This window comes from Pteropus vampyrus, unplaced genomic scaffold, assembly GCF_000151845.1.
Source record: "Pteropus vampyrus isolate Shadow unplaced genomic scaffold, Pvam_2.0 Scaffold151, whole genome shotgun sequence".
Taxonomy (NCBI): domain Eukaryota; kingdom Metazoa; phylum Chordata; class Mammalia; order Chiroptera; family Pteropodidae; genus Pteropus; species Pteropus vampyrus.
Window position 1 is genome coordinate 4,714,145 of NW_011888932.1, and position 12,593 is coordinate 4,726,737.

At 36.7% G+C, this 12,593-nt stretch overlaps 1 protein-coding gene across 2 annotated transcripts in view; it reads left to right on the forward strand.

The window, feature by feature from the left end:
* Positions 1-12,593, forward strand: part of SGIP1 (SH3 domain GRB2 like endophilin interacting protein 1) — a 194,900-nt gene that overhangs the window by 136,123 nt on the left and 46,184 nt on the right. For both annotated transcript variants that reach the window (XM_011369587.2, XM_011369588.2), the window contains exons 16-18: positions 1,516-1,643; positions 2,603-2,729; positions 8,572-8,631. In XM_011369587.2, coding sequence (XP_011367889.1) covers positions 1,516-1,643; positions 2,603-2,729; positions 8,572-8,631 — 315 coding nt within the window. The remainder of the gene's footprint in view (positions 1-1,515; positions 1,644-2,602; positions 2,730-8,571; positions 8,632-12,593) is intronic.

Below are 12,593 nucleotides of genomic sequence, written 5' to 3' on the forward strand. Positions count from 1 at the left end.
CTGTGTGACCTTGAGCAAGTTACTGAATATCTCTGAGCTTTAGTTTCCATTGAGGTAGTAACAGCACCTTCCTTCAAAGCTTACTGTGGAGATAAAATAAGATAATGTATATAGAGTACCTAGCATAGATTCTGGCCCAACAAAATAAAAAGGAAGAATACAGTAAAAAGGTGGTAGTGATAGAGAGAAGGTGGAGGTAGAGATGGGGGTGGTGGTAATAATTAGTAGGGTATTCCATTAACGAAATTACACTTTCAATAAACAGCACAGAGAAACACAACAAGCTCAAAATTTCAGGTTGTTTAAATAAGAGGATCAAGGTTTACCCCCATGGACTCTCCTAAGATGAGAGCAGATGCTGAGATGATGTTGCTCAACTTCTTTGAGAATCTGAAAATCTGAAGATGGAGATGATGGTCTAGGGTTCTCCAGGGAGCACAGTTTTGTGGCATATTAGAAGAGAGGTGGGAGGGAGCGGGTATTTTCCTATGGCAGGATTTCTTAGAATTTTCTTGGAATGATTTGACACCTTTGCTTCTAGCCAAAGTGACAAAATATCTGGCATAGTTGGAACTTTTCTGAACAAGAACTGTTTGGAATATTGATATGACTTTCTTATGGGTTTTAGCTGAGTAGTTTACCGATGTATGCCAGGCATATATGACTGCTGATAGGCAGACCCCTGAGTCTAGAGACCTTACTGGTGTGCTGACTAGTGTGCATGCCAGCCTCTGTGTGTCTTCTGTGTTTCACATGCTTGTCATTGACAGCCAGAAAAGTAAATCCAAGAGGCTCTTTTAAAATCATCACAAAAATCATCATGGGCAGACTTTACATAGAACAGATTCCTAAGCAGCCTCCTTCAAAACATAAAATCCTCTAAACTCAATGTGTTTCTGTTAAGACTCTAAACACAAAGTCCTCATGTAACATCTAACTTACCTTCTTATATTTTGTCCTTTGCTAACCATCAAGTGTTTGCTGACATTTATAAAGTTAGTACTCATATTTTGAAGCATAGTAAAAAGGATAATTCTCTTATACATGTTTAAATATATATATAATGTGGAGAAATCATTCATCTTCCTTCAAGTTCTTACTCCATTTTCATCTTGGACATAAATTCCCAATATGCAGAAAGCAAAAGGATTTGTTATAAGTTTCATGTGCATATGGTCAAAATGAAACCTACTATCCACCCAGCCAAAAGAGTCTTAAAAATCTGTCACAGAGACTTATAAAAAGGATTTACCTTTCACTGGTGTCACATGACAACAAAAGGCAATGAGCTTCAGCTTCTGCCATCAACCATAGTTCAACTGAGTGATTTTTTTTCTTTATTAAAAAAAAAAAAAAAACACCACATGCTACAGCGTTGACTATACTAATTGCTGAGGCGATAAAAAGTGTCTGGGACTGCATTGCACTGTGGAAATGGGGAAGGAGAGATTAAGTGATGATAGCCCTTTGACCATCTATGTTCCCAGCCATTTTTAACACCAGCTTGTTTTTCAGGTGCATCATCCCCTGCTCGGCCATCCACACCCTTGGTTCCCAGCAGCAGTACCACCCCACCTCCACCTCCTCCCAGGCCTCCATCTCGACCAAAGCTACCTCCAGGAAAACCTGGAGTCGGAGATGTGGTATGTTCCTTTCTGCCCTGGCTTGCTCAGAAACTCATGGTGAGAATGACAAATGAGTCAAAAGCCTTAACACAGGCTATCTCAACTTCAGGTCTAAACCTTAGATCACTTGTGCAAATGGCCCTGATAGGTGACATCTGAAAGACTGTCATGCAGTATGGGTGTACATTTCAACCCTCCTCAAATCTCTATCATCGTTCAAGCCAAAGTCTAAAATGGTAGGACTAGGGACTCTTGGGCCTTCAGTTCTGCTACATTGGGTTTGATGCAAATTAAGACAGTAATGCTCTATTGTGCTAAATCCTTTAGAAAAGGAGATGTTTCTTTTCACCATATTTATCCTGTTTTGAAAGGCCCCAAGAGAGGACCGAGTCCTGATTTCTGTTCCCAGACTGCCAGAAGTTATTGGTGGTAGGCACACTATGTAAATATAAAGGAGAGTAGTGGCCTGATGAATTTGTTCTGACAGTTTCTTATATTGTGTCGTAAGGCTAAGGGGTGGAAAACATTCTGTGCGTGTTCATAGAGACTTCTGGCAGAGGTAAATTTCTTTGGCATCCACAAACTGGTGATGTTCATAATACTTAGTTTAGCTAGCACAGCACAGTATTTTGTATTTAAATTTTTTAAATGAGTTTAAGCTCTCAGATCGTATTATCCGCTTAGTCTCCGAGAGCATGTAAATTCACCGTCCCGAAACATCACTGACTGAATCACAGATCTCAGCTTCTTTAACTCTAATGCACCTATCAAGTATAGCACATTGTGGTTTATGGTTCTTCTGGCTCCATCCAGAAGCTTCTGTATAGATATAATCAATTTCAATATAAAAATGGTGTCACCTGTACTCTTTTAAGAACCTGAATTGTTATACCTGGGCCTGGGAGACGTTAAAAATATGGAACAAGACTGCTATGACCTGTGTATCTAACTTTCCATCTCTTTTCTTCCCCCTGCAGCCCAGACCTTTCAGCCCTCCCATACATTCTTCCAGCCCTCCTCCGATAGCACCCCTAGCCCGGGCTGAAAGCACTTCTTCAATATCGTCCACCAATTCCTTGAGTGCAGCCACCACTCCCACAGTTGGTAAAAATTATCTCCTCTCTTTTAATCTGTTTTGTGGTTTTGATTGGCTATTTTTATGATCTGAAAACCCTGAGGCCCTCTGTTTCTGGTTAAAATTGTTTTGCTGTGTGTTTTGCTACCATCATCTGACTCTTCTTTTAAAAGCACCTTCTCAGCAAAGGAGGCAAAGTGCTTTAACTAAGCAAATAAACGACTAAAGATATTAACACCTGTGTTTTGCAGAAATTCTCTTATGCTATTCCATACAGAGCTATTCATAAAAGCAAGGAAGAAATCATCAAATAAGGTCCTGTATTTAAATATTATTTCTTATAATCAAAATAGTCACCTTTGAGGGGGAATGTTTATTTAAATTCCAACCGTGTACTACATCAGAAGTCACAAAATTTAGAACTTTTATTTCTTGAAGTTTTCATTTCTTCATCACTTTTGGTTGTTCTTATGTTGAGAGATGGTATACATATTGGCATTGTGAAACTTGCACAGAATTTTTGACATTTTTTTCTATGATATGTGGTCAATTTTTCCTGAGAAATAAGTCATTGTTGGCATTTTCAGTAAATGCCTTTGTGCTTCTTTCCTTATGGTGTGATGAAAGTGAAGAGTTGAGAATGGCTGCTCAGCTGGATGGTTTTCCCAGGTTTAAACGCTTCATTTTGCCTGGAGCATCTTGCCTCTTCCGGAGGCTAGTCTTTCTCTATACCTCTCCACCTATCTTCTATAAGCTCCTGCCGTCTCTCTCATGTTTGCATGGTGTCTCTGATCTGAAGTTTTCTCATTCCCTTTTTTCCCGTTGTCTTCCTTTATTGTCAGAACTCCCCTCCAAGTCTACCATATTATAAACCAGCTGGCCATCCTGCATTGCTTGGGAGAATCATTAACCAAAGCTAAATAAATTCCCGCTACTTACCAAGAGCACACTACAGACTTGCCCACGTGAGAAGTAGTTTGATCAAAGCCTGAAGCTCATCTGAAAAAGAATTCCCTATTTTTCCAGGGGGCCAAGCTAAGGTGTGCCTCTTAAGGGCCTCAAAGAGAAGTTCAACTATATCACATGCTCTATATTATTAATTCGACTATCCCAAAGAATCCTTCAAATTTGGTGAAAATATAGCCAGCTATCTAATTTCATACGATGCAATAACAGGCAGATATTTAATGTTATAAATACAGCCAAGTCTATTCTTTATCTGCATTATCATTTGGGGCAGTTTGGGGCTTCCTATTTTCAAATGCCTATTAGTTCATTTCTTTCTGGCTTTTTTGTTCATTTGTTTGTTCTGTAACATCCAACCTTATTTTTGAACTCTCTTCAATACTCTTGATTGCTATAGTCATTTCCCCACTCCTGCTCTGGTTTTCTTGTTTGTTTGTTTTTATTTTTTTTCCTGTTGATTATGTGTCCCATCAACTCCCTGTGACTTTCCTGACTGGTCAAAGAGGGAAAGTGAGAAGAATAAACTGTCACTCAGAAAGCAAACCTCAAGTGACCTCAGATGGCCATCTAACGTGTTCTTTTAACTTGAGATTCACAGAGAAAATTGTACACACAGGTCATTCGAACTGTGTCTATGTTCATACAATGCGTTTTTATACTCCCTGCTACAGAAATCTCAAAGCCTGGCCAGTGATTCTGTGGTTCTTAACACATCTAGTATGGATTCCTTCAAAACGAACCACAGAAGGGCTTTTTTAAAAACCACCTAAGAGGATAGTCACATTGCTTCATTGCTGAGCAGCATTCTGATTTAATCTGTTTGATTTTGTTATTTTTAATTTGGTTTTCATTTTCCCACTACATTCCTCACTGTCCTGTTCTTCATATCCTGCTGCTGCAGGTCACCTGACAACCATTTCTCACTGAAATAAATACATTGTCAAATGACTGACTGCCCAGCAGCTTCTTGTGTATTGCTGTTTATCTCTTTTTGGAGAAGACACAGCTTTGGCTGTTCAGTACCGAAGAGCCAATTATTGGTGACCGACTTGGAATGTCAGCTTAATGTAGTTGAGTGACTCAGGGAGATAGAAAATTTCAGCAGCAAATCTCCTAAAGTCCATGGCTCAATATTTCCCTCATACCACCACAATACTCTTTGACATTTTCTATGAAACTTGAACCAAAATTGGAGCAAGTGTGGTGGGAATCAATAAGTAAAGTTGAACGTAATTCAAGACTAAATTTTTAAGAACAAGTTTAGTCTTTCTACACGACAATTTATATAAGAAAATGCTCCTATAAGACTTGGGGCATAAAATCTTTCATGAGAGCTGTGATAATAAAGTAGTAAATCTGATGCCACACCTGAAAATAGGACTTTCTGTGTATTGTCACACTTAAATGCAACTGCATTTCACTGAAGTTGGCCCCCTCGATTAGAAGATGCGCTACTGTTTTATATATGACTAAGTAAGGAAGGGGAAAGCTGCCAGTTGAGCTAAGATGCAATGCTTTCTTATCACAGTGATTTTTAAAACTCATCCCAATTTCAGAGTGAAAATACAACAAATTTCAAATGTGAAAAAGTGCATATTTTAGAAACAATGAAATACAATAAACTTCTGTACTCAATGAAACTCATTGGACCTTTACTCTGTGATTTCAGGAGGAAATCTAATAATATTATAAGAATAGAAAAAAATGTTTAAAGTTATTCTATTATAAGAAACAAACTCCTAGACATTTAGATAAAGAGATAAACAGAATTATCTCTAATTATAAATATTCATTTTTGTTAACTTTCTTTTATTTCTGTGAGTAGTAGTCAGTTTCTGTTTGTTTGTTTGTTTGTTTGTTTTAGACAGTTGCAGAATCTTCCTTTGGGAATTCAATGCAAAAAGACTACCATAAAGACAATTTTTCTTCATTGTTAAATTTACTGTTAATTATATACCTTTACTGTTAATTATGCATTTTCAATTGCCTCTTCAACATTCCAGAAATTTATAATAAATGCAAAGTATCATTTATGGGCATCATATAGACTTTGATACTTTCTTGGGTGTAGAACTTTGAGCAAAAGTGATTTGCGTGAAGTACTGGAATGTTAACCATAGCATCTAAAACTTAAAATATTTTCTCCAAGCTGGGAGGCAGTTCTGAATGGGATAAGCTTTTTCAAAAAAAAAAAAAAATCTGTATTAATGCCAATTATTCTGTTCAAAAAGACAGACATTTGGACATAGATATGCTTGATCCCAATTAAAATTCCCATATATATAATCTTTTTTTCCCCTCCTGTTTTTTTTTGTTGTTGTTGTTGTTGTTTTTGGAAAAGCTTATCTCCAGTATTGACTTCCTCATCTCAGATGAGTTTGAGGCAATTTCCATGGCTAATTCTTAAGGAAATATTTTCTTCTGTATTTAATTTGAGTGTTGCTCTTATTTAAACCAGGCACAGAGCTATTCAATGACTTATTTTTTAAGTTCTCTGATTTATTTAGGATGTTTTCTTCTAAGCCCTCAACGTCCACAACCACAATAAAAAAAGATCATGAGCATGCTATTCAACCCTTTGAACTATTCTTTTGTAACTTCAGCTCAAAGAACAAATGGCAACATTGGAGGCTCCTTATTTTAAGGAGATTATAAATAGGGAATTAGTTCTTCAAAAGAAAGGAATATCCTCCATCATTTCTCACTAGTAGATATGAACAAACACCATTACACTCAGTTACTACCAGTGTAACTGTTTTGCTTCCTATTTTCTCTCAACACTATGGAGTGTCCTCCTTAGTACCAGTTCCATTTGTCCTCTTCCTCTTCTATAGATACTATAGGAGTTACATTAACTTGTTTTAGCCACATGTATAATAAAAACTGATTGACAGGTGATATCCTAGAACCGTAAGAAATGACAAAGAAATAGTTTCCCTGCCTTTCTTCCTAAGTCTAGGAGGCAAGCTAGGAGAATATTTTTTAAGAAACATTGTTTATGGAATAATTTTGCTATGCTCATTTATTTCCTGATCTTACTTCTCTACAGTGGAGGAAAGATTCTCCCTTACTGGTCTTTATATAAATTTTATTAAATTTTCTATTAAAATTGTAATAATACCCTTAGGACTTGGGGCATTGAATGCTTTTTTAAAACCACAAAGTAAACCCCAATTATCTGCATTTGTTAGTTAGAAGGGAGACTATGTGCAAAGATCTGGAATGGTTGGAGTTCAGAGCAACTGTTGAGACCAATTTATAAAGACATTTGGCCATAGCTGGATACCATAGCCAAAGATGATATCACAATAATGCTGTTAAAAACAGCAGTCCACAACCACCAAAGATAGGTGCAAGGCAAATTGAATTTGGATATTGATGAAGTTAAAATGGTATACTTCATTCAGGGACTTTTGATTTATACTGTTTTGGTTTTTTTTTACTATAGTCTCGTTAAAAGCTTCCTCTTTCCCCATGGGGAGGTGCATGCTGGGTGATTTTGTTGAGCTGTCCTTGCTGTCAGGAGGTTCTGTTGATGGACATGTGTCTGGCCACTTGAGAATTGTGTCTGAATGAACTACACTTGCACAAGTCAATTATTAATGATAGTGCTTTTAACAACTCCCTGAAAAGATGGGGGCATAATTTCTTCCATGGAGCTGACTTCAGCCAAAGTCACAAATGCTAAAACTTGGCATTTTAAAATTTTTAATTTCTTCTCATAGAATCATCATTAAATAAGCACATCATTTTTTACATCCTAGTCATAATCTCAGTGTCTTAGATTTTCTTTCCTTTTCCATTAAAATCATCCCTGTGTTTTGGTCAGTAAAGTGTGCTGCTCGATTTCATTTGGGATTTGTATTTGTGTTTTTGTTTTCCATTCCTTTATATTTCTTTGGTTCGTAGTGTCAGAAGATGATGTTTTTTATGACAAACTGCCCTCATTTGAAAAGCGCTGTGAAACCCCGGCAGGTATGGTGCTAGCCAAGTGATCTCTAGATACCTAGACTTTAAAATCCAAGCCATTATGCCATCTGAATGCTATAAACTTCATGGACATGCTACTCACCTCATGAGTGTCCAGTGCCTCTCAGATGCACCCTGTCTATTTACTGTTCATCGTGGAACCCATGCCATTGAAATTTTTTTAAGTAAATGTATTAAAAAGCAGCAGGTTGCATGACAGTTTCTCGATGAAAAAGTTCGAAAAAGGTGAAATGCTATTGCTTTGTGAATTTACAGAGGAAGGAATAATTTAACTGCTCAGAATTACATGTCCAGTGACTGCTTTTTAATTTAAACAAAAATAGAGCATCGTTAGTAATCTTATTTTCTCTTTGGTACGTAGGTAAAGGGTGTTTTGTGTCTGGATGCCTAAGGTGATTCCAGGGGAGGGTATGGAAGATACATGACATCTTCCAGAAACATTAAATTGATATGCAATGCTATTGTCATTTAAAACCTAAGCTAAGTTTGTATAACCCATAACTCCGAGTTTATCTTTTTGAAAATATAGAAGGGGATGACATTGAAGATGAAATGATTACAGCAATTGCTGAATGACAGTTTGCCCAAACTAGTGCAGTTAAAATATGCTGACGCCCCTGCATGGCCAGGAAGACTTCCGCTCCATGCGCAAATGCACCGAGCATCAAGCTACCAACAACGCGTGCCCATCCCTTTAGGCCTCCATAGCTTTGCTTTGCTTTCTGTTTCCCCGAACTAAAAAATAAAGAAAGAAATAGATCTCCAGCCTTCCCTTTTCCCTGCACGCTAATGGCATGCAGTGCCTCTGCCCTCCCCCATAGTGAGATTAATGACCTGCTCTGTAACTCATACTGTGTCCTTCTCTCTCCCTCTCCTTAACCTTTCCCATTCCCGCTTCAACTCCTGGCCATACAGAGAATGAACAGCCTTCCCTCGTTTGGTTTGACAGAGGAAAGTTTTATTTGACTTTTGAAGGTAAGTAGTACATAGCATACCAAATACTAATTTATATTCCCCTCATCCTTTTTCCCCATCTGCATTTCAAAAATCCCAGTTCACTTCAAAAGACCTGGTCTCATTCTCTACATAAAAATGCTATGGCTACTTAGAAAATATTAAATATTAAAAGAAACATTACATGAATTTGGTTTGTATGGGATCTTCAATTTCTCATATTAAAAACTTAAAGCTAATTTGCAGTTAATATTGGTTACTTAATTAACTGTGTTAAATTGAATTGAAAAAATATTTTTAAAAAAAATCATTTTTGGCTAAGGAACTTAACTCTGTCAACCAGGGCTCTTTCCTAACTCTATTGCAAATGTAATGCAACAAATATAAGGGCACTTTTGGTTGGAATTGGCATTTAACTCTGTTTTGGATCATTAATATTTCAGATCTAACATCCATTGTTGTAAAATGTAAATATGTATGTATAGCCTTATGACAAGAATGCTGCATAGAAGATCAGAAAAATGAGGAAAAGAAAAAAAAGGAGTATTTTAGTAAGTTCTATTTACGTCTCCCGCAACTGCAACTGGAACAACTGTAGTAAAATGGACAACTATCGCTGGACTTGCCATTTTTAGAAGATTATAGAAAATACATATAAATATAATGTCAGATAGCTAACCTCAGTGTTGGATAATTTGTTATATTCTGCATTAAGGACTAGCATTCTTATCTTTTAAATTACATTGTAAATCATTTTAATATTCCAATTTGATTAAATGTCTCATTTAACTTAATAGTGGGAGAAATTTGAGTAATTTAGCTTAATTAATGGGCCATTTTACAATAAATATTTATCACTTAAGCCCCACATTTCTATTATTCTAAATAGCTAAATTTATCCTATTATCAAAAGTTGGCCAAATAATATTCTACTCTAGAATTGTATCTAAATATTAAACTTGTCTTTGTGTTTCATGACAACAAAAAGACCTTTCCAAACTTGAGTGTGTATTTTAATGCAATTTTCAAAATCAGAATGACTGATATAGATTTTTAAGTAGTTTGTGTGGTTGTGGCGTTTTTCTCTCAATAGTGAATTTTCCTTGAGAGATAGTCCTCTAGATGGAAGTCCTTAGCTTGGACTAGCTTGGAGAGCAGTAAAAAATATAGTCTGATTTAAAACTTTTCAAATATCTGATATCTTGTCCTGGCTCAAGTAGAGGACAGGTGGATAGGCAGTGTTCAGAGGAGGGTCCATATCTTCCACATCATGTTGGAAGCCTTTATTGTCTCGGGTTATCAATTTTATAATTAACCAAGATGCAAAGTCTGCAAACTTATGACCTTCTACACTTTCTCTTAGAATCAAATGAGACTAAAAAGTGCCCAGGTGTCTTTTTGCTGAATAGCACTTCTCAAAAGGAGAAACTGCAATTGAATAGGTTGGTAATCCTGAAGTTCAGCAAATACTAGCCTACATAAAAGCCCTTTCTCTGGTTCAGTGTGGCCACAGCAGAAGCTGTAGTGTACTGGATTTTAACCGGGAAATTAAGCAATACGCTACTGACAACCCTCATTAACTGGGGCTCAAAAAAAAGCCCACTTTGGCAGGATTTTTGTGGTTGCAGCTTGCTTTGGCTATTGGTTCATTTGCTTATGTTTTAGTTTGTTGATTCCTTAAACAGAGAGAAATAGTTTTTTCAAAGTTACCAATCTAAAGACAATATTTAGTTGTTGGTTTGTTTTTAAAATATATTTTATCAACCAAATATAAGTATTAATAAATGTGTGAAATAACAATGTGAACCACATTTTTTCATTTTAGAAAAATATTTGTTGTAGATTACTGAGAATCTAAAGTTGGTAACTTCCATTCTGATTAGTAAAACCCAAATTCTTTAAGCATCTCCATTTGGGCCTAGAGAAGTCATGCAAGAAAAAGTTTTCATAGAAATTTCTTAGAATCTCAAGGATTGTGTTACCTTCATCTTGGACCTTGCTCAAGTCTGGGAGGTACAGACAAGGGACTATTAGAGCAGCCATATCATGAATGTGTGTCCCTCCTTATATCACTGAGAAATGCTTACACAAATAAAAACATTAAAATCAACTTCAAAGGAAGACAGGAGACACTAAAGATGATACCTTGCCACCTGAACAAGAATGGCTGTTTTAAGAATGGAGAAGGTTTGTTTCCATCATTTATGTACATTAGTCTCAAGTATTTTTAGTGAGTGCAACCTGAAAAGATCCTTTTATTTTCTGCTGTGATGACATAGAAATAGTGACATGTTAAATTGCCTTGAGACTAGTGCCTCCATCCAAGTTTTAATAATCCAAAAAGATAGTCATTCAATGTTTTATTGAATAGCACTTCTAGCATATTCTTCTAGGGCACTCTGGTTTTATTCACATTTGTTATTATTAATATTAATTATCATTATTTTAAATTCTTCATTCAGGGATCATAGAAGAGGAAGAGAGATTCTCATGTCAAAATAGTCGCTTGTTCTAAATACTTTTAAATTATGATTTATTGGCATCTTAATAGTGTTTCTATAGTTAAAAATTTGACCTTGTCTTATTCGTTCATTGCTTTGCTCTTACAGTGTTTTAGGCATCATAGTCACTCGGTAAGTGTTTGACCAACTAATTAACATTGGTTTATGGGTTTCTTTGAAGGTAACATGAGGTGCTTCACACTTCCAAATTTAATTTAACTAGAGACATGAGATTTAGACACTAACTCACAAGAGTTCCAAAGCTTTTCTTAATGTTTTACTTTTCTAAAAAATTTTACTGAAATCTTAAGCTATTTAAGTTGGGCTAATAAAAAAGTAAAGGTTACAAAAAGTAATAACTTTTTCAATTCATTTATCCAAGAGTATATTCTATTGAAGCTATCAAGTATTCTTCTGAGATGGGAGGAAGGGAAAGATATTTCCATGATAAGTAGGAGATGTGATTGTTAGATATTTGAACAGTTCCCTAGAGCATTTTAACATCTACCTGTTTCCAGAAATGTGTTCTCTCTCTCTCCTTGGTTAGCTTATTTAACTATAAAATCTTCTCGTATCTAGTAATGGAAAAAAAAAAAAACCCTCCAATCATACATTCTTGAGTGTCCTTGTGCCTGAATATCATCTCTATCCCCCGTGCATACAGCCTCTTGCACACTCATCTCTAGACCGTACTGCGCTCCTGTTTACTGCTCTTACTCTCATCATGGCTTTAGGAATACCACCTCTTAGCAACACCTTTCTCTGCATTCTAGGGCTCTTTGCCATACTTACCCACCTGTTTCCTTAACTGAACTCCAACCCTCTCCAGGGACCATCACTTCTCCTATAGCACTCCCCGTGGAAAGTTCTTTAATTCTGTGGGTCATATGTCATGGGACTAGGAGACAGTGTTTGAATTCTCCCAACTCCTTATTGCTGCTTCCAAACCACCTCTCCCAAACCCCAATGCAAAGCAGCCATCTGATAATTCCACCTTCTGCCCCTTCTTGTTGCTACCCATTACTGACCTGCAGAGCATTCCTTTGTGCTTATCTATGGGCTGAGAGATGCCAGCAGCTCCTTTTCATTCTCTCCTCCACCTCATTTACTAGCTTCATCCTGTGACATGGATTCAATGTGGATGACCCGGCTGACACATTGGCTGCAGGACCTCTTCGACGTCTTCAGCTCCCAAAAACTTTCCCTTCACTGTACTGAGTAACTCACACCTCTGGTCACATCTTGAAAATGGCGCCTACTGACAAAGGTCACTTTGGCTATTTCGTAATTAATAATTTGTCACCCTTCCTGTGCAAATACTGCATTAGGCAGTGATTCTTTCATTCGACAAATATTTATTGAGTACTACTGCATGCTAGCACTGTCCTGGGCACTCCCTAGTGGTGAAGAAAACAGAAAACAATTCTTGCCACTATGGAGATGATATTCTAATGTGAGAGTCAAAAAATTAAGATACATAAG